General features: G+C 42.9%; 1 protein-coding gene across 1 annotated transcript; it reads left to right on the forward strand.

The window, feature by feature from the left end:
- Positions 1 to 3,758: 3,758 nt before the first annotated feature.
- LOC147889227 (uncharacterized) lies at positions 3,759 to 4,958 on the forward strand. Its single transcript, XM_087391917.1, has 2 exons — positions 3,759 to 4,148; positions 4,223 to 4,958. The coding sequence occupies exons 1-2, from the start codon at positions 3,836 to 3,838 to the stop codon at positions 4,399 to 4,401; spliced, it is 492 nt and encodes a 163-aa protein (XP_087248043.1). The 5' UTR covers positions 3,759 to 3,835; the 3' UTR covers positions 4,402 to 4,958.
- The last annotated feature ends 18,180 nt before the right edge of the window (positions 4,959 to 23,138 follow it).

The following is a 23,138-nucleotide window of genomic DNA, read 5'->3' on the forward strand; positions in this document are numbered from 1 at the left end:
CTTCTTTTTTTATTTTTATGTTGCAATGGCTATTTGCTAGTACCTTACATGCTTGCAATGTGATGGGTGTAGGAAACCCTTATCTCCCTTCACTCTTGCTCCACCACCCCTCGCTTCACTACCCCTCTCCGTAGGAAGATTAGGAGGAGCTCTTGTTGTGGAGGAGGTGTGAGTGCAGATGTAGATGAGGACGTGCACATTTCGGCCTCCCCACCTATGATGAGACACAGCTTGCTACTATGCCCATGCCCACCCGCTCCACCACCCCAGGCTCTACCACAAGTCGCTCCTCCCAAGGTCGATCCACCACCCCTCGCTCTACCGCCACTCCCACTAGTGGCTCATGCTTTAGGCAAGGAGATTTTCTCGCACCCAAGGACCTTTCATGCTAGGTCAATCAAATGCAGGAGACTCACGGGGGGGGCCCGAGGGGGGGGGGCACTATGTAAAAACCCCATATAGCATGTGTCATCAAAACCCCTACCTACGGATTTTCATAACTACATATACCCCTTCTAGTAAATTTTGAGATGATTAAAGTACCCCTTATGTATGAAAGAGCTCAAAGAAATGCCAAAAAAAAAAGATGAATCAAAAGAGGGAGGTGAGAAGACGTCTCGACACTGTAGGTGCTGTGCACTTTGAGAGTGGTAGAAGGGAAGAGGCATGGGTGATAAGTCTATTCCTCTTATAATTTATTGTTTTATTTGTTTAATTACCGATATATGGCACTTCATCTAACTCTCTTAATTTGGATCCATAGAAATATGTGATTGGATATGTATGAAAAGTAGTAGCGAGAGTATTTTTCAAAGAGATGCAGAGTCAGGGACACAACATCGATTGGTTTGCAGTGGTTGCTCGTCATATAAGTCTTCTCTAATCATCGTTGTTCTCAAACATGTTTGATCATAACGAGATCATACTATCTCATTTTTTTAATTGTTTCATTCTTAGGGTGGTCAATTGAACCCCACCAAAACCCTAGGCGACAGAGAAGAGGAGGAGCTTGCAGGAGGGGACATGGGGGAAAACAAGGAGGGTGAGGGATCAGGCAGAGGCGGAGAGGCCAAGGAATCGAGAAGAGGCAGTGATGAGTCACATCATTCAAAGGATGGGTAAAGTAGTTCGGGGTAGGATACGTAGTAGTTTACCTTGTATTTAGCATAGCTTCATGAATTTTGTCATTTTGTATCTCATATCCAAATTTTGTACTACCTGCTTCATAAGGAAAATTTTGTAATAAGATGTGATTCAGAGTTTTAGGCAATCTCACACGTTCCTATCTCGGATGGCATGTTGTAATTCTTACATTCTAATAAAGCACATATAATAGTGGGAAAGAATGGGTCAGAAACAAGCCCTATTCTTCCCCACAAAAATTCTTTTTAGCTCTTGGATTGTGTTGGTATAGATCAACAGTTTACCAATATCATTAGATGCCAACCCTTTATGAGTGTCTGTATATACTGATGCTATTGGATGTTTGCAGCCAACACTGATATTGCCACATTTACTGATGCTTTGTGCTCACAAAAAAAAAGTGTAATTTCTGTCAAAAACCGACAAATACCTTGTGGTGCTAGCATCATCATGATCTTGTAAATGCTTCAAATGAGATAACGCAAACTTATGAAAGGATATCCTTCTTTGAGATTTAACCTGGATAGAGGTTTTTAAGCTTTTATCCATTGATTAAACTCCTAAACACTAGCATTCCTCAATTCACCTTTTCCATTTTTATTGATGCTTTCAAGGGCGTCCCATGGTTGTGTGAGGAAAGGATATCTTACTTACCATTCTTGCAATAGCAAGTCCCACTAGTACTAGTCGAGAGGAATGAGAATTTGGCCTTTGTTACTAGCGGGGCAAGATGACCTCGATGCTTTCAAGAAACATTCATTCTCATTTTAACAGAAGTGCAAATTTTTATGCAAGTAGTACTCACCTAAACACTTGCCAATTGTAAACATCGAGGGCTTCAAGGTCATCGGGTCTTGTGTTGATGTGTTATTGTAACTATAAAGAACTAATCTTATGAGTTGTCTTTGTGATTGTAAAAGTCATTGGGTCCCATGTTGATACGTTCAACTTTCAATGGCACAAACATGTAGAAATTGAATTGCTTTTCCCCATCATACTTGGAACTCTATGATTAGTTAGTGGGTAGTTGCTACCTCTACCATTGATGTACATGAAAATTGATAAGTAAGTATTTTCAGAAGGAAAGGGGACTTGCAATATGAAAAAGTCTCCCTTAGCACTTTTCCTTATTAGCTATTTTCATGGAGGCATTGGACCTCCATTGGAAAAGAAAATATTTTGACTTCACCTTAAGGTCTTCCTTAAGGTTTTTTCTTATTGGTTTCTTCAATGCATGCCCTTCTGCACACTTTATGCTTAGCTTTTTACTTGAGCCTTCTTTTTGGCCCTGCTAAGAGTCCATGGAAAGTTGGGGATTACTTTCCCTAATCTAGGCCAATGTTTGTTTTCCTTTATTTCTAGTCAAGCTTAACATGTTAGAAAGCAGGTTGATGTATAACTTTGTTCTGGTTAATGGACATTAAAGGTTGTCTTTCTTTACTACCTCAAGTACTCTTCTTTTATTAAAGAAGTCCATAGTCATGTTGCCACTGTGTTTAAACAAGCAAAGGCCATAATGGTTTTGCTACCTTGTTTTAAAAGATAGAGTGACTTTCTTAACCAATCCAAAATTTGGGGAGGAATTCTTTCCTGAAGAGAAGGGGTTCACACTCAACCAAAGCTACCAAAAAGACTTTCGGAGATGAATTTATAAGTCCATATTACGATGTGGAGTTTCCTTACTTTTTTTTAAAATTTGCATTGTATTGAAAATGAAAGTGCCAATAGGATGTGGATCAATTCCCTATCTCTATCTATCTATCCTTTTTTTTTTTTGCATTGTACTAATATTGAAAGTGCCAATAGCGCCCCCACATGGAGTGATCAAGATAAAGTCGTGAGCGTGCCCTTGGGGCTTGAAGTTAAGATCGGCACATATATACCCACATGTTATAGCCGCTTAGCCTAAACTTTGTTGGCAAGTTCTCTATCTTTGTTGGCTCCAGGTTAGGACCAGCACATACATACCTACACATTATAGCTGCTTGGTCTAAGGCTCACGGCACACGCAGCTAAGTATTCGCGACTGGAGGTGCTGCATTGTTATTCATCATTATTCACACATTAATTGAAAGAGGGCATTTATGCATCTCCTATTTGCAAGGTGTAGATTCAAGCATAGGTGCACCACTTCCTTCGAACGAGTTGTTGTCGATAGTCTTTCAAGATTTACTCTAAGGTGGGGCCAAAAGGAGCCGTGTGATATTTTCATGGCATCATGCACCGCAGGCGGGAACAAAAGGTAGCCATTCCAAGGGTCGAGTGAGTGCAAAGCTGGTGCTCCCCAGCCGTGCATATTCTGCTTCGTGTGCACTGAGTCTCTAAACCATGTCTTTCTTTCTATCTCTTTCTCTCTCTCAAATTTATGGAGCATACGGCCAAACCACCTTGGAGAGACACAGCCGACGACGAGACAGGTGAAATGGCATAGTCAGCTGCAGCTGTTTCTTCGTGGACTGAACTATCGGATATTGACACTCCTCCCTTCGAGCGTGCAAACTCCGCAACTTCCACACTCCGCATCCCCCCAAACCCACCTCCAATCATAGCTCATCCTTCTCTAAAAACCTTCTCCCACCTTCGCAGCTTCCCTCATCCGCACTTGGCTTCCTCACTCTCCTTTACCTTCCCATCTCTCTGTCTCAGTGTTGCGTTTGTCATAGCTTCTCAAGCATCCAACCCACATCGTAGTATGGGCAACCGCCTGTCCTACAGCTATCCCTTCATTTCCAACAACCGTCGTCTCTCTACCGTGATCAAAGTCGTGCACGCTGTGGACGGTCGGGTCTCGGAGTTTGACCACCCAATGAAAGCGGCAGAGCTCATGCTTGAGTTCCCCAGTCATTTTGTTGTCGAGTCCAGCTCCCTACTCAGTGGGAAACGCATTTTCCCAATGTCCGCCGATGATGAAACGAGGCTCTCCCATTCCTACGTTCTTCTACCTATCCACAAACTGCACAGGCGTCTCTCAGCGGAAGAATTCGCTTTCATTACCGCGGTTCTGTGTAAGTCTAGTGGGAATGGTAAGGCCCAAAAGCATGGTAGGAGGAAGGTAACACCTTTGCGTTCAAATGTACAGGGAATCGACGACAAAGAAGCAGATGCCGACGAAACATACGAAACGTTACCCCGTATCACCAGAAGTTACTCTTGGCAAGTCAGAGATCACATCCCACAAGTGCAGAATGCCGGCACGTCGCTACACATGATGTTAGTGAGGTCCAGGTCATGGGTGCCAAAGCTGGAGACCATCAGTGAGTGTTCATTTGTGAAAGCTTGATCCTGGACTCTCATAGCGAAGTAAGGCCGGAGGACATGTCTCTGGAGATTAGCGACTCGAAGGCGTAGTCTGTAATCTTTGCCTTCAAAAACCGTTGTTCGATGTCCTAAGCTCCTCTTATTAGAGAGGCAATTACACAATGTTATTGGGTAAAACGTCAAGTTGACGAACAACAGGCTAGTTCATCCAACAAGAAGCGATCACAATAGCATTTGTGGGCTTGTACCAGTAAGGAAATCGTACCCAGCGAACTACTTCCGCAATGGGATTAGAAGCATAGAATGTTTTAGGGTCGAGAGGTTCTCTTGGAAACATTACTGTGAGGAAAGATGCAGCAGCGGCGCAGCTGCCATATTGGAGACGACACATGGGTCGAGTCATGAAGGTGCCTGCCTGAATACAAGTGCAAAAGTTGTGCAATGGCGTTAGGGAACCAAATGAAAAAGGTGTCGTTCTCATTACTACCTATGTGCCCAATGGGTAGGGCTTTGCAAAATCAGTTTGCATCCTTTGATTGCTAACAATTTCGTTCACATATATTATTTGTAGTGGAAAGGGCTTTCGATTGTTTGGAGAGTTTCGACCTCATACATCCACTAGCATCTATTATGTGTGTCCAAAATTCCCTCTCCACCAATAACTTATAATTTGATATTTGCTAAGACTCCAAGTGCATTACTATTGAAAACAAGAGGAGATCCCATATTCTTATGTTCCTGCAATATAGTGAAAAACTTGTTGGTCATTATCTCTGTTCTTGCCTCTCACCCTAGAGCCTTTCCCCACTTAGTCTCCATATTCTATCATGAACTTAGGGAGGTCTCCAAGGGGAAAGTGCATCTTGTCATTTGGATTCCCTTTAGTTTGAGCTACTCCCATGTGAGTCCCTTCAAAACTAAAAATTTATCTCTTTGCAGTACAAAAAAAGAGGAGAATTGTGATTTATAAACTGTGGAGCTTCCAGTCAAAGTAATGATCTTCTTGGCCTCGTGCTTAGGAAGCATCTACATATGTCTGTACATAGCAATGCACGAGTCTGCACGAGTGAGTTTAGGTATCATAGTTCTCACCACTACATCTTTTGAGGATTCCACTCAATTGAGGGTCGACGATTTGCAATTCCTAGGTTTTTATGTGTATGTTTGTTTGTGTGTGAGTGTGTGTGCAATAGCTGCCTATGTGCCACTGTTTGAGTCTCACGAGCATGTGATCCATAGTGCTCCATCCCCACAGCTTTAGAGTTCTCAAATCATGCCACGATTTATTTGCAATTCATAGCTTATCAAAAGAATATTGCCATGTCTAAGTGTGTGAGCAATAATGCTCCATAGAATATCTTCTGAGTAGCTCATAGGTGTGTGTAAGATGTCTAAATAGTACGAGCAGGAAATCTTTAGCATATACTTCTACAGTTACCACAAGATTAAACCCTATTGCTTGCACTCATTAAAAAATGAAAAATATAGTAAGAACTTGATATATTGTACAGAGAGTATACAAGGGTGTAGATAGATATCATAAGTTTGTTAGATATCAATGCTTCACTCTCGTGTAACTACGCGAGAACCAGCTAACTCTACTTATAAGCCACCCATATGAGGAGAAGGCATTTGAGTAGCTCGGTTATCCAGTAGGTCCTAGTTTGGACACCAGATGGGGACCATGTGTGGCCTGATGGCTGGACGGCCTCAGATAGAGTTGGCACACCGCCAATTAGGCTACATGCAAGTGTGGGAAGGCATCCCTTGACTGACCGCACTAAGGGTAGACGGAGCATTTCTCGAGGCAGCCCACTCTCAGGTCGAGGGGCCTGTTTGGAGCCTCTGATGATCTCGGATGGCTCTGTTTTGTGCACTGGTTCTATCGTATGGTCGGTGGCCTATTTCAGGACGGACCCCCAGTCGATCGTTTTGGACGGACTGGGTCAGTCATCCAATTGAGCCTAACCGACTACGACTGGTGGCTATATAAGAGCAAGCCCCTGAACCCCATTTCATCACTGGCTATAGCAACCCTGATTCCTTAGCATCCAGCCTCCGTCTTCTACTGTTTCCAGCATGCCATTGAAGCTTCTTTCACAGGAGTGCACGGTTGGGAGGCAGCGCCATCTATTGTATCAGTTCTACAGTTATCAAATTTTTGATTCTCCATACTATCTTGTTTTCTCTCTTGCGTACGAGATCCTGTTATCTATTGAGCACAGACGTTGTATTATTTTCTTACATGGTATCAGAGCCTGGACTCTAGGAAGAAGATTTGGTAGTGTGTTTCTATTTGCGAGCAGATTGTGAGAGATGGCCCAGCCCGCAAGACTGCGAATCCCACCATTCGGCGAAAGCAAAAAGTTGGACGGCTCTAACTATCCACTCTGGAAGTTCAAGATAAAGACCATTCTAAGCGCATAGGAGCTTTGGGACACTGCTACTGGGGTGGACGTGAGGCCGATTGCGTGACCGGATCCAGCCAATGCAGGACAACAGATAGTATCAACTGCGGATGAGATTCTCACATGGACAAGAAGAAATGCAGATGTGCTATGTTCTATTATCTACAGTGTTGGTAATTCCGGCATGGTGTTAATTTAATATGTCACTACAGTGGAGGAGGCATGGACGGTCTTGAAAAATCAGTACGAGACCACGAATCAGACGCGGATTCAGAATCTGGAGACTAACTCGCAAACGAGAAGTTGTCTGAGTTTGAAGCAGCAGAGAAGTTCATCACCAGGGTGAAGAATCTGCGCGATCAGATGACTACGATTGGCATCACCATCACCTGCGAGAATCTAGCACGAAGATACATACGGATTCTCCCACCAAAGTACAATGGTCTTGTTATAGTGCTGAATATACAGAACAAAAATCCACCCCTCAACTTTGAGGATTTCAGCGCGATGCTTCTGGAGGAGGAGATGCGTCAAAAGACGAGGACTGGAGAAGATTCAGCTTTCTAGACCAGATCAAAGAAAGGTAAGGATAAGGACTCTAGTAACCCATCTTCTTCTGATGATAAAAAAGAGAAAGAAGAAGATCAAGTGCTTCTATTGCAACAAGGCACGGCACAAGCAGAATGAGTGCCGAAAGAAGATTGCAGATGAGAAGAACGGAGGAAAGAAAGAGTCCACCAACAGCGCGCAGGCATTACCAGTAGAGCTATTCATCGCAATTGAGGAGATTTGCATGGAGGAAATTCATGTACTTGTGGATGGACCGTGGATCATTGACAGTGGTGCATCGTGCCACATGACCAATCGGAAGGATTGGTATACCTCTCTACAGCTGGTAGGGAATGACATCCTGGTAGCAGTCGACAATGATGCAAAATGTCCAGCAAAAGGAAAAGGTACGATTGCTCTCAAGTCAGATGGAGTTGTAAAATAGTTGTTCGATGTTCTTTATGTGCCAAATATCAAGAGGAACTTGTTGTCCGTTTCTACAATCACAAATCGGGACCTCAAAGTTCAATTCGATAAGAATGGTGCATAGATCCTGGATCTTCAAGGAAAGGTCATTGGTAAAGGTACATGGCACAACAACATTTACAAACTCTCAGCTTTCAGTGCTCAAGTGGATGTGAAGAACACTAAGCTATGGCATGAGAGGTTTGGTCATCTAAACCTTAGTTCTTTGAAGGAGATGCATAAAAGTGGAATGATTGCAGACCTACTAGAAATTTCAGATCTGCCTGATGTATGTGAAGCTTGCATGATGGGTAAGCAGCATTGGCATCCCTTTCGTAAAGAGGCTAGCAGGGCAAAGGATCCTCTAGAGCTCGTTCACATGGACCTCTGCGGAAAGATGGAGATGGAAGCTTTGGGTGGTTCCTACTACTTCATGACGCTAATCGACGATTATAGTAGAAGGATATGGATATACTTCCTGAAGACTAAAGACAAGGCTTTTAGTAGGTTCAAGGAATGGCATGTAATGGTTGAGAAAGAAACGGGAGGAAGGTGAAGAAGTTGAGATCAGATAAAGGTGGAGAGTTCACATCAACTGAATTCGAAAGTTACTGCAAAAGTCACTGAATCAAGAGGTAGAAACCCCTACCACATACATCATAGCAAAATGGAATAGCAGAATGCAAGATGCGCGTCATCTACGAAATGGGCCGGAGTATGATGAAAGGGAAAGATTTGCCAAAGACTTTCTGGGCTAAAGCATGTAACACTGCAGTTTACATCCTGAATCGTAGCTACATGAAGGTTGCAAACGGGATGACTCCACTGCAAGCCTTTTCTGGTAAGAAACCTTCAGCTGCACATTTCACAGTTTTTGGATGTGACTGTTTTGTGCATGTCCCTGATGCTACCAGGACCAAATGGGAACCGAAGAGCCGGAAGTGTATTTTCTTGGGCTACAATGAAGAGGCAAAGGATTACCGTCTCTATAACCCTATCACCAAGAAGGTAATTGTATGTCGCGATGTGGTCTTCTCATAATAGCCGCATCAATTAGAGGAGGATGCTTCCTTCCTAGACAACCAGGACTAGGATATCCATCCAGTACCGCCACCAATATCAAACCGAACTCCCCCAATGGTGCTTGGGAGGATTCAAGACAAAGAAGATGAAGAAGAGCCTGTAGAACCACAATGGCAATGGCCATTCCCAGAGTGGGTAAAGCAACTTTTGGATGCAGAGTACCTCTAGCCATTGAGGAGGAACCATCCGAACACCGCCGGTCCAAGAGATTAGAGGAGCAAAGAAGGGCACAACAACACTTAGTCAACTATGCTTTGATGATAGAAGTGATCCGTGCTGATGAACCCAAGTGTCTTGAAGAGGCACAGGGTGATGATAGGTGGATGGAGGCTATGTAGTCGAAGTATGGCTCCATAATGAAAAACAACACGGGACCTTGTGGATCGACTACCAAAACGCAAGGTAATCGGAACCAAGTGGGTGTACAAGACCAAGTACAAGTCCGACGGCACGTTGGATAAGTACAAGGCTCGGCTCATGGCAAAAGGATTTGCACAGGTACATGGTTTTGATTATCAAGATACTTTTGCTCCCATAGCTCGACTAACCACAATTCACAGTGTTTTGGCTTTAGCTGCCCAGGGAAGTTGGCCCGTGTTTTAGATGGATGTGAAATCCGCATTTCTGAATGGAGATCTCAAGGAGGAGGTATACGTGGAACAACCACCAGGTTTTGAGATCCTCGGTTCAGAAGGTAAAGCCTGCAAATTGAAGAAGGCACTTTACGGGCTTAAACAGGCCCCACGAGTGTGGTACCAGCAAATTGATGCCTACTTTCTACAAAGCGGGTTCAGGAGGAGCCCATTTGATGCAAATTTGTATATCTTCAGAGAAGGAGGCAAGTGTATGATCGTGGTCCTTTAAATGTGGATGACCTTGTCATAACAGGGAACCATGAAGAGAAGATCTCACAGACGAAGCATTTGCTAGGAAGAGAGTTTGAAATGACAGACCTAGGACTGATGCATTTCTGTTTGGGGATTGAAGTTTGGTAGAAGCCGAAACAGATCTTCATTTCACAGCTGAAGTATGCTGGAGAGATACTGAAGGCATTTGGCATAGCTGAGTGTAAGACAGTTGGTACCCCTATGGAGGTTGATGCAAAGCTCTCAAATGAGGATTCATCATCATTGGTGGACAAAGAGAAGTACAAAAGGCTTGTGGGCAGCTTGATTTACCTATGCAACACAAGGCCGGACATCAGTTTTGCGACTAGTGTACTAAGCAGGTTTTCCAATAAGCCCCGAGAGAACCATTAGAGGGCAGGGATGCAGGTGCTAAAATACATCAAAGGCACACTCGATTATGGCATCACCTATACCAAGGGCAACATCTTGACTAGATTCTATGACTCAGATTGGGTAGGAGACATGGATAGCAGGAGAGCAGTGACAAGGTACTGTTTCTCACTTGGATCTAGAGTTGTGTCATGGGTCAGTAAGAAGCAACCCATAGTTACTCTTTCTTCTACCGAGGCCGAGTACAAATCTGCATGCTTTGCTTCTTGCGAGGTAGTGTGGTTGAGAAGGATTTTGGGGGACATGGGGCAGTGCAGAACAAGCCTACGCAGTTATCATGTGACAATCAGAGTTGCATGGCGATTGCAAAGAACCCCGTGTTCCACGCTCACACAAAACACATTGAGATTCAATATCACTTTGTATGCGAGCTCATCATGGATGGAGAGGTCGACTTGGTGTACTATTTGACTACAGAGAATGATGCGGACATCTTCACGAAGGCTCTTGGAAGAGACTTGCTGGAGAGGCATCTTCATCGACTTGGCATTGGGCCGAAAAAGTAAGTTCACTTGCGGGTGGACATTGAGTGGGGTGTTAGATATCAATGCTCCACTCTCATGTAACTATGCGGGAACCAGCTAACTCTACTTGTAAGCCCCCCATATGAGGAGAAGGCATTTGAGTAGCTCGGTTATCTGGTAGGTCCTGGTTTGGACACCAGATGGGGGCCATGTGTGGCCTGATGGCTGGACGGCTTCAGATAGAGTTGGCATACCGCCAACTAGGCTACATGCAAGTGCAGGAAGGCATCCCTTGATTGACTGCACTAAGGGTAGATGGAGCATTTCCCGAGGTAGCCCACTCTCGAGTTGCGTGGCCCGTTTGGAGCCTCAGAATCGCTCTGTTTTGTGCATCGATTCTATCGTATGGTCGGTGGCCTATTTCGGGACTGACCCCCAGTCGACCGTTTTGGGCGGACTGGGTCGGTCACCCAATTGAGCCTAACCGACTATGACTGGTGGCTATATAAGTGCAAGCCCATGAAGCCCATTTCATCACTGGTTAGCAACCCTAATTCCTTAGCATCCAGCCTCCTCCTTCTATTGTTTCTAGCATGCCATCGAAGCTTCTTTCACAGGAGTGCACGGTTGGGAGGTAGCGCCATCTATTGTATCAGCTCTACAGTAATCAAAATTTTGATTCTCCATACTATCTTGTTTTCTCTCTTGCGTACAAGATCCTGTTATCTGTTGAGCACAGATGTTGTATTATTTTCTTACAAAGTTCAAACTACTTGTTGTCATGGTCATGGGTAAATTAAGAATGTAGTTGAAGTGAAAATAATATTGATACAAAACATGATTGAGTAGAGATGGTTAATATGTGGATTAGGTCATTTACATATCCTACCATTGGTTTGGCAATGTATTTCTTATTGAGAAGCACTATTCAAGCAATGTAAAAAGTGTGCAAATCATGTTTCATCGAAGAATTCTTAAGCTACATACCAATCTTGAGGTCCTTTAGAGCCTACTTCACCTAGTTTTATAGTTATCTTAGTCTAAGTAGTCACATTAGAGAATTTGTCAAGAAGCACAAGACAAGGAAAAAAATCACACCCTCTGATACCAACTATTAAACATGTGTGTGAGACCCATTATTACAAAAATTGAGAGGGAAATAGTAATCCAATAGGCCATTATTGAGAGAAAAATAGGATATTTATTAGTGACAGAGGAAGCCACAACCTCATATCATGTATTGGGAATGAATGTGACAATCTAGAAGATGTACATCAAGGTACAATTACTAGAAGGGAGAGTAATAAGGGAAAAAACTAATATACATGTTATTATTCTAGAAGAACTTTAAAAAAGTAAGATCTAAAAAGTCAAGTGCATTCTTAGGCGCAAAAAAAAGTGGTTACTTTCATGCAGCTAATGGTTCTATAGTATGGATTTCATAAACATTTTCATGCTTGCATTGATGTTTCCACATACATCATTTTTTATCGAACACCCTAAGATAATATCATGATATTGGGAATAAAAAAAGAATAACTAGTAAACCAAATTATATGATTGTGAGTAAATTGCTTAGTATGGCCAATATGGCTCATAATAAGTTATCATGGATGCTCTAATAAAAGCTATACTTATATGCTGCTATAAAATGGAGGCAAAAGTTGATCAAGATAATCTTATTGTATTAGCATAAATCACTAGTAGTACTAGTTATACATTAGGAAAAAAGGGAGTTCATTTTGGGGCCGGGGCCTTTTGGCCAAAATGAAAAATAGCTCCCAACCAATGGCCATAAGGCCAATGTAACGTGGGGAAATTTTTTTGAATTGTATCTGCATCGTCAAAGCAAGAAAGAATATTTTTTTCATGTATAACTATCAATAACAAATAAAAAATTTGGTCCGAGCTACTGACATGATTCCACTATCTGACAATGTCTCATTCAAAATACATCACCAACTGAAATGTGCTTTCCCTCCCAAACTAGTGTCCCCTCCCAAATTACTCTTCTCTCTCTCTCTCTCTCTCTCTCTCTCTCTCTCTCTCTCTCTCTCTCTCTCTTACACAGCAGAGAATATGCAATGGATGATGCACACCCTCCATAAATTTTGCATGAAGAGTGGTCTAACAGTTAATGTCAATAAGACCAAAATGATGGTAATAAAGACAATACAGCCAGCCAACATCCCAAGCATTATGTATGATAACAAGGAAATCGAGAGGGTGCAAACTTTAAAATACTTGGGGATAGATGTACCATCTAACCATAGATGGGGAGATTGTGTTCAGAGGAGGATTGATGCAGGATGGGGTAAGTACTACCGCTTTGAAAATGACTGTAGAAACAATGACACCATGAGATGGGATATTAGGCATGTGCTATTTGATGCATATGTCATTCAAATAGTGCTTTATGGTGTGGAGGTATGGGGAGGCAGCATTTCAGCATCAAAATGGAATGACATTGAGAAATTGCAGAAGTCATTTCTCAAAAGGCATTTAGGAATTAAGTCCACCACACCATACTCAATCATGCTTCTTGAAACTGGTTGCAAACCCATTGAGCTGAGAGCACTGGAAAGACGTTTCAAATATATAAAGAGGATTCAAGATATGCAAGCACATAGGCTACCAAGGAGAGCATGGGAGGCAAGCAAGAGACCTCAAAAAACAAACAAGAGCAAGATGCTATCATCTGGATGGGGGTATGACATTAAAGGCTGGTTCCAAAGAAGTTGCTTCTTACCTAGATGCAATGCCAAGGGAAGAGGAGAAAAGGACATTTTCTATAGCCCTTTTAGAAGCACTACACAGTAAATTGAAACCAGCGAAGAAAAGGACCAAATATGAATATTATTGTGAGAATATCAACCCCAACTATTGGACCACATACTCTCAGAAAGAGAACAAAGCACACAAATATATATGCACACCTATCTCTCTCAGGGCAAGAAGAAGCATCGCAATCATCCGAACTCGATCACACTCCCTAGAAGTGGAGAGAAAAGCATGGGAAGGAGTATCAAGGGAACAAAGACTCTGCCAGCTATGCAACTTAGATGAAGTGGAAAATGAGGCATATGTTCTTTTGATATGTCCGCGATATAAGCATCTAAGAGAAGATTTCAGCAATGTCACACAGCATCACAACAGTTTGGAGAGCTTGCTTTCCCATCCTCACCTCGCAGCCTTGGGCAATTACATTACCATGGTCCTTGCATACCATGACCAATGTATTACACAGGTAGCCACATGCTAGCTGTCCACTCCACCCTTCTTCAAAGAAGGAGACTTTTTGTAACATTCCATTGGGTCCCATGGGTCGATTTCAGGCCCCCAGAGGATGATAATAATAGTTTCTTTCTTTCTTTCTTCTCTCTCTCTCTCTCTCTCTCTCTCTCTCTCTCTCTCTCTCTCTCTCTCTCTCTCTCTTCCTCATATGCATTCCTTCAACCTGTAGATTGGGTTGCCTTCTCTGAGCTTTGGGTGGCGATGGAAAACCTGTAACTCGAAGTACCTTGAGGAGCCTTGGGTACAACACCAAGCTCTTTGCTTTGTCAATCTTTCTCTTTAAATTTTTAAAATTTTTAGATGAACCAACCTATGCTTGTGCAAAACGGTGTGTTTATTAGAATGTTGGAGACTAGAATAATACTTCTGCAAGTTTTTTGTGGGTACGGAAAACCATTGATAAGACCTCTCTTTGAGAAGCTTTCTTTATCAAAATATCGAGGAGTAAGGTACACCAGCGAGCTCTTTGCTTTTTCAATCTCTCTTTTTGAGATTTTAGAAGTGAAAGTGTTAAGTTGAATAATATTCTTTCAGTTTTTGGTGAACAAGAGTGCATTTATAGAGATGTAGACTGGAATATAACTTTTGAAAGTTTTTCATGGGGATGACAACACAATAACTGCTGGTCCTGGTTTTACAAGAAGCTTTGTTGATCATAATATTGAAGCGCAAGGTACGAGAATGATGTCGTTGCTTTGTCAATCTCTCTCTTTGATAATGTTCTTAAAGTTTTGAATAAGAAAATTGTGCTTATGCAAGATTAGAATATAATGTGTGCTCTTTGATATGTCCATTGGGTTTTCAAGTGTTCGAGGGTAAGTTCGGATACTACTAGTCTCAATGGCATGCATTGAAAATCTTCTTGCTTTGACTCCACCAATTGACGGTTTGATAGGAACATCCTTTCCATTTGAGGACTTCTTGATGTCTGTTATGATATGAACATCTCCTCCATGGAGACCCATGTCTGACAATACTTTTTCTAATGTAGCAATTGCTTTTTTCCTATGTTTTTCTGGTCAAAGCTTCCAAGCAAATACAATATATCAAAAGACCAACTTTTTGATGATTCTACACAAAGCATGAAATGTGCATGTATGTACATTGGACAAAGGAATATCAAGAACTGCTTTGAATTTGGGATCAATCTTGTCCCTAATAGGAGCTCTTCTCCACCATTTAGGATCCATGACATCGGCTGGCTCCTTGCATTAAAGGCATGGAGATTTTGAATTACCTCCTTTTATGTTGAACATACATTTGAGGGTCTTGAGGTCCCCTACCATATGCCAATACCCTTGGAAATCACCCTTGCCTTCAACATGAAGTTGCCATCCTTGAACCTGGTTTTGATGACTCCTGGTATTTTTGTATGGTGAAACACCCAAAACAAGGTTTGGTGGTCCTCTATCTTTACTTGCCATTAAGAAGAAACTCTAATCCCTTGAAATCAGGAAACACTAATTGGGGGCCCTTTGAATACCCCAATTCTCCCCTAATGAGGACCCTTGGGCTGCTGGCCAACATCCTCTCATCAAACTTGCTAGCTGCAAGGAGAATGGTAAGGGTTGCATCTCTCTCGATCAAATGAATTGGGAAAGATGAATCATCCCCGATGGGAATAGCGTGCTCATAGAGAGAGATAGGGACATTATCCATGGCCCTACCTAGGGTCTTCTTGAATCTAGAACTCTAGTTAAAATATTCAATGAAACCAATTGGTCAGGGGACTCAGCAAGTGTGATAGATTGCCCATGGATAAGTCTATCAATAAACTGGAGAGGGATTATTAGCTGGAAGGAGAGCTACCAATGGGAGTGCCCCTTTTTTGGGGCAATGCCATGTTGAGGTGGAGGGTGGGCAAACCTACAAACAACCCCTATTGGCTACTCCTCTTACACCGGGGACCACTCAAACCAAACCCCCCCCCTCAACCCATGCTTGACCCTCCTCCCATATGCACCTCCCCCAAACAATCCTACAATTCATTCAAGAGGCGGTGGGCACTTCTGGGAAAATTTCCCCCCCTCAGCTTGTTGTGTAGGCTTGCCCCCTCCTCTTCTCTAGTCCAGCTCTCTCTCTCTCTCTCTCTCTCTCTCTCTCTCTCTCTCTCTTTCTCCTCCTCCCTGCCCCTTCTCTCCCTAGCTGGCCGCTCCTCTCCCTACCCTATAGACCAAAGGGGCTTAAGGCCTTGCCTAAGGCAAGGCTGCAAGCCTAGTGGCTGTGATAGCACTTGCTAGCGATGGCGCATTGACGACGTGCACCAAATAGGGCGACACAACCCGCCTCAGACAGTCTTAGGCGGTGGCGTCCGCCCCGCCCTCCTCCTCCGCGCCTCGCCCTATTGGGCCCTATTGTGCTCCTATGCCCTCCACCACGCTGTTGTTCCTATGCCCTCCATCGTGTGCCCCTCTTCAAGATCGTCCTCTTCCCTACCCTCCTTTCCCTCCCTACCACCCCACTATCCACTCCTCTCCACACCTCCCTCCCCACCTCCTTCACTTCACTCCCTCATAGACCCCCCTGCCCAGTGCCATGCAATGCCACCCCTCTCAAAAAAATTTTAAAATCTTATTTTAAAAAAATAACCCTAACCTAACCCTTGAACTAACCTTAGTTAGGTTATTTGTAACCTAGGTTAGGTTAATAACTTAGGCTAGGTTAGTTTGACAGGTTAGGTCAGTGAGCTAGGTTTAGTTAGCATTAAGCCTCCCTGGTTAGTTTAATTAACTATAGTGAGTTATAGTTACAATTAGGTTAGCATAACCTAGGGTAGACTAGTTACAGTCTGGTTAGGTTATCTTAAGTGACGTTTAGTTAGTAGAGTAACTCTAGTTAGTTTAACTAAATGCAACTAGTTAGGTTAGCCAAAGTAACTATCCAGTTATAGTAATTGGATAGTTAGGTTAGCCAAAGTAATTTTCCAGTTACAATAATTAGACAGCAAAGGTAAGAGGCTAGTTAGACTAGCTGGAATCAGCCTAGTTCTGTTCCCCCAGTTAGAGTTTAGGACCATTCACACCAAACCTTAAGACCAAGCCCCCCCCCCCCCAAAAGAAAAAAAAAAGGGGCCAATTTTACCCCTACTTCAACACTTCATATCTCGCCCCCATTTGGGACCCAAACTAGACCCCGTTTGAACCACGATTTCACACACGTAAACACAATGCTACGGGCCATTTTTTTGACTTTGCTCATATCTTGACGTCGTGACCTTCGATTGACGATCCATCTGCACTCACACCACATTTCCCTACACACGTGGGACAATCCTAGGCACATTATTAACATGATAGTCCCTACAACACTAACACATCGCTAACCCTCCTAACACAACTAAATCAACACTCGCACTTGCGGTAGAGACACCCTTTCAACTCTCGCCCAATCTGCATGCAGCTATGCTCCATCCAATGCCCTTGACTCCAATGCTTACCAAATCTGCATACAACTCCGCTACAACCATCGCCTCTGACAATCCTCTACCCCGATTCCCCCCCTGACATTCAAGAAATCCCTTTGACTCCTCCATGCCACAACATGGCTAGATGCCGTCGCGATGACTCATGGAGATATTTACTTTGATGTGGAGGGTATTAATTTCTTTAATCATAGAAATAATGACAATCAAGGCAGGTGCCCCCTGGGTAAACTCAAACTTCCCAAATAGAATGGTAGGGGAGATCTAGCCCGCCGATTCCTCCATCATTTTGATGCCCAAGCTGAGCGAGCAGGTGGAGATCAATCCAATGAAACCAAGGTGACCTAAATTCCCATAGCCTTAACCAATGAGGCATCAAAATGGTACCTAGACCTCCTAGTGAAAGAGAGAGACACATGGGACTTACTTCAAACAGAATTCAAGAGGCGCTTTCAAATAGAGAGACTACAAGATGATCCCGCCCTCCAACTCAGCAAGATTGAGCGAGGCCATCGAGAAGATGTACGCACGTACCTGGGCAAGATGAAAAGATTAATTGCCAAATGTGACCCACGCCTCGATGCAAAGTACCTCATGGCCTGGTTCATTGCAAGACTAAGAAATAAAATACATAAGGACATGAAAAAGATTAGCAGTTACGAAACATTGAGTGTTGCTCATGCAGCCGCCATTGACATTGAGGATGCCATGACTAACTCTAACACCAACAGTGATGATGGAAGATCCAGTGCACGAGATAAACACTCTAAAAAGGGCAAATCCAAGTCCACTACTGAAACATCAAGTGAAGATCACCTAGAGGCCATGACCATGAAGCTAAAAGATGAAATGATGCAGGCCATGGAACAAAAAGCCTCGAAACCCTACATACTGAGAATACCCTGCTCTTCCTGCGAAAGCAGTGGGAAAGAGCCAACATCCAATTTGTGTGAAGTGGAGCAAAAGCAGATATCGGAGTTGGATGTGAGGTGGAGTGGGGTTTGATGGGATGAGTAATGTCGCATGTGTCGGGTGGATCAGAGTCGGAGTCGTTCACCCACTCACAAGTGCTTGTCGGATTGTGGTTGGACTCAGTGGTCATAGTCAGATTGTGCTCACAGTGCTTAGTCATTTACATTGTATCCACCATTGGAGTGGAGTGGAGTTGGAGTCAGATCTTGCCTTGTCGAACTGTTGTTGGATGCCCATTAGGGCGAGGCTCACCACTCTGGGCATGTGGGTTAAGTTTTGCATACCTGCACCAGTTATGGGATTGGACTGGTAGGGATTAGTGAATACCTGAATGTTGGTGTAAGAAAATTCTCGATTTGTGCAACAGGTTGGATATACCCCCCAACCTGGAGGCCTGTTGTTGGATATATCCCCCAAGCAACAGGTTGGAAGCCTATTGTTGGATATATCTCCCAACCTGTTGCTTGAGCAACAGGTTGGGGGGTATATCCAATCTGTTGCACAAATCAAGAAAATTCTCGATTTGTGCAACAGGTTGGATTTTCTCGATTTGTGCAACAGGTTGGGGGATATCCAACCTATTGCACAAATCGAGAATTTTCTTGATTTGTGCAACAGATTGGATATACCCCCCAACCTGTTGCTTGATTGCACAAATCAAGAAAATTCTCGATTTATGCAACATGTTGGATATACCCCCCAACCTATTGCTTGAGCAACAGGTTGGGAGTATATCCCCCAACCTGTTGCTTGAGCAACAGGTTGGGGAGTACATCCAATCTGTTGCACAAATCAAGAAAATTCTCGATTTGTGCAACAGGTTGGATATACCCCCCAACCTGTTGCTCAAGCAACAGGTTGGGGGTATATCCAACCTTGAGCAACAGGTTGGGGGGTATATCCAACCTGTTGCACAAATTGAGAAAATTCCTTGATATTTACAATAGGTTGAGTGCACCATTAATCTATTCGACTTGCAACAGTTTGGAGGATATATCAAACCTATTACACAAATTGAAAAAAATCATAAAATTTTGATTGTATTTTAGGGTTAGAGTTTAGGGTTTAGTATTTAGGGCTTAGGATTTAACATTTAGTGTTTAGGGTTTCGTGTTTATGATTATATTTTTAGGGTTTAGGGTTTAGGATTTAGGGTTTAGGGTTTAGGGTTTAAAATCTAGGGTTTAGTGTTTATGATTATTGTTTTAGGGTTTAGGATTTAGGTTTTAGGGTTTAGTATATAAGATCATGAGCTTAGAGTGTAGAATCTAGGGTTTAGAATTGAAAATTAGGTTTTCCTTGATCCCAACCTCAGCAATAGTAACTTTTGACCTCGATTGATTGGCAATTTGTGTGGGAGGAACCACGAGAGCAAGATCATTCACCCATGCATAGAAGAAGGGTTGAGGGATCAAGCTAAGAATAAAACCCCTAATAGCTTGTATTTGAAGACTTAGACGAGTCAGTACATTAGAAGAGACATATGATCTGGATCACTCATGGTAGACCACCTGGAGCTCATCACCTCCTTGCCTTGCTACTCTTTGACCATTCTCTCAGTCCTTACTAGATATGCTCGGGATCACTGAACTAACCCTAATTCGAAATCCTAAATTTGCTCAGCTGCCCTATTTTTGCTTCTGCTGCCTTCTCTTTTTTGTTGGCTCATCCCGCCTAGGGTTTTTGCATCACAGCCCTTCATTTGCCTCTGTTTCTCCTCTTATTTTTTGCATTGCAGCCAGCTATCTTCATTCCCAGGTGCTCTTAACAGCGTCTCTACCTGCTGGTCGGGTCATTTCCTACTGCTGCTACCATCTTTCCATCCTGGTCGGCACCTTCAAGCAACTTCGAGCCTCTCCAAGTGTTGCATGGACGTCAGGGTCTTTGATTTGGAGCTTTTCCAACCTCTCCAAGTGCTGTTGTGTGCATTTCGGAGGAGACCAAGCCATCGAATTTCTACTACAGGCTTCTACATCTACATTACTTCAGCTTGACTTTGCTTTCGGACCTACCTGTGGAGGTTTTTGAGTGGTTCTAGCCTTCGACGAGCTGCTTTAGCAATCTCTAAGGGTTGCACCCCCTCCCCTCCTAGCCTCTACACTAGCAGATGCCTCAAATTCCACTGTCGCGAGATAGGACATACCCCCATCTAGCCATCGCATAGTAGAGGACAAGCCCCATATGGGCATCACGGAAGAGCCAAGGCTACTAGTCACAAGCCCTCATTTGAGGCATCACGTAGCAGACAATAAGCCTGTCTCGGCATTATGGGACAACCAAGGCTATTGGCTCAGTCACTAAGATATGCCTAGGTGTCGGTGACTTCTGGGAGCATCCTTGGGCATCCAACCAAAGTGAAGGAGGATATAGAGCTAGCTATTTTTAAATCTACCAAACCTCATACCTCAGAAGATGACCCTCCCCCAAATCAAAACTTCCCTAAATCTTGTCCTTGATGCACTTACTTAGGCCACACCACACAATCTATTACTCATAATATAACTAATCCATCCTCTAACACTTCTTCCCACACCACCACCGCACGCACAACCACTAACACATCACATCCACACACACATAGATTAGGATTCACAGACCAATCCTCAAGGCCATCAGCTTCATCTTCTTAAGTTGACACCAATGCGGCCTTTTTCAAAATATTTTACGATTAGTCGTCTTCTCGGACAAAACACTTTTGATCCCATAGGCATACCTTCTAGCTCAAGATTGGGCAAATGAATTTCCCACCCAAGGTGAAGACTAGAAACAAGAGGAGCCCGCTCGATCCGGTTTCAACTGGCATGAAGTCATTCATTCCTTTTGCACATTTGATGACATCAAGAACATGATCTAGTGGAAAGGTAAGGTAAAAAGTTTTAACCTCCACGTGAATGATATAACAAAGATGATATCTCTCACAAACTAGGCTTTAAATGATGGCGAGCCACACATCCATGCCAAAGCAGAAGCAGCTACAAAGTCCTTGATATTTCCAAAGTACTAGTTATTGATGTTGACATTAGTCTATAGACTACCTAGCATTTCCTTTTTTCTAGATGCTTGCCTTTTGGAATCTTTAATGCTATTGAGTTGCAATTGTAAGGTCCACCCTACTTACATGCCAATGTGATGTAGGTGGAAAAGGAGGATCTTCAAGGAGTTGCAACAAGCGAGTGACCCCAATGTACTATAGAAATTTCCTCACTCCTATTTCTCAAATGTTGCTACCACACTTGGACTCATCTATTAGCTTAATAAATTCAACACCACATATGCAAAATCTCCCAATCTCATTGTGGTTGCCTCAATTCACTTCTTTTGGCTCATAAGAATTTTGCTAAGGGACATCCCAATCATCGATGAAAGGCATCTCAACCTCCTCTCTAAAAATTGGTGTTTGATCATGATAAAGGCCCAACATTCAGACAAATGATGCAATTGTATCTTATGGTCGAGAATCTGCATGCTCATCATGTTAAGAACTTTGAGGACATGCACATCACCCAAATTTGGGAGCCCCATCATCCATTTATATTGTTGAATCTTGCAAAGACCATTGGACAGGCACTTGATCATGCAAGCTGCCTGGTCTTTAGTAGTTTTACATCGTGATTCATCCAAGGATGGATCAACATCAAGAAGTTGGTTCATGCTACCACATTTTGATATCTTCTAAATGTATTTACAACAATAGGATTTTGCCTTAGAGCCACTTGGGCACAACAAGGTTGTTAGACTAGGAGTAGAAGTGTAGAAGAGTAGAAAGAGGCCCTCCCTTCAAAAGGTTACATGTGTAAAAGGGAAATTCTTTGACTTTGGTCTTTAATTATTGTATGCAAGTTTATGGAATATAAGATCTCATCTCTTTCATGTGTTGCATCAAATTCCTTGTATTTCCTTTTATTTCCAACAAGATCAGTAAAGCTAAGGAGGTCATATGAATAGAGTTGATCATGCCTTCATCCTCTCTCTCTCTCTCTCTCTCTCTCTCTCTATTTCATGCTCTTGGCTTTCAGCTTTATTTCATGTGTTTTTTAGTTGCTAGTGTAACCATTTGGTCTACATAAACCTAAGTCATTTGAATCCACAAAGGTATTAGAGCTACGGAAGGAGAGATGGAAAGCAAGTCCAAGTCAATTGTGAAGTTGATTGCCTATAATCGCACAAATTTCCCAATCTGGTAGCATGCTTTGATTATATCTGATGGAGAAGGTCTCTCATCTCAAGATCTGAAAAAAGGCCTATGGGAAAGAAAGCTAGTGGCTCACCCAAGTCAGTGAATCATTAGGAGGAAAGAAATGATAAGGCTCTTGGAACTCTTGGGTGAGCACTTGGCAGGAGGTATAGCCATGATCATCTTGACTTGTCTAAAACAACATGTGAGAACTGGATTGTAATGGAGATCTTGTTTGGGTCTAGGCTAAGGAATTCGAAGGTATTACTTAAATAATAGTCCTTTGGCTTGAAGATGACAAAGGATCAAATGCTTGGAGAGAACCTAAATTGAATGCACTCAATCCTTTGGCAATTTACTAATCTCAGTGTACATAAGGACGATGATGACTCTAAAGCCATACTACTTTCTAGCCTTACTCTTGCATATGATGATCTTGTTAAGATCTTGAGGATTAATAATGATGCAAGTCTCTGAGAAATGATTTCCATGCTGCTGGATGAAGAGATGCACAAGGTACTAACTATAGGCTAGAAACACGCATTCACAAGCAAGGTGTCTAAAGGGAAGACGGAAGTGTGTGTATGTGTTGTCTGGTGGAGACACATG

Source organism: Dipteris shenzhenensis, chromosome 20 (genome assembly GCF_047967505.1).
Source record: "Dipteris shenzhenensis isolate YYH24624 ecotype China chromosome 20, Dip_SZ_1.0, whole genome shotgun sequence".
Classification (NCBI taxonomy): domain Eukaryota; kingdom Viridiplantae; phylum Streptophyta; class Polypodiopsida; order Gleicheniales; family Dipteridaceae; genus Dipteris; species Dipteris shenzhenensis.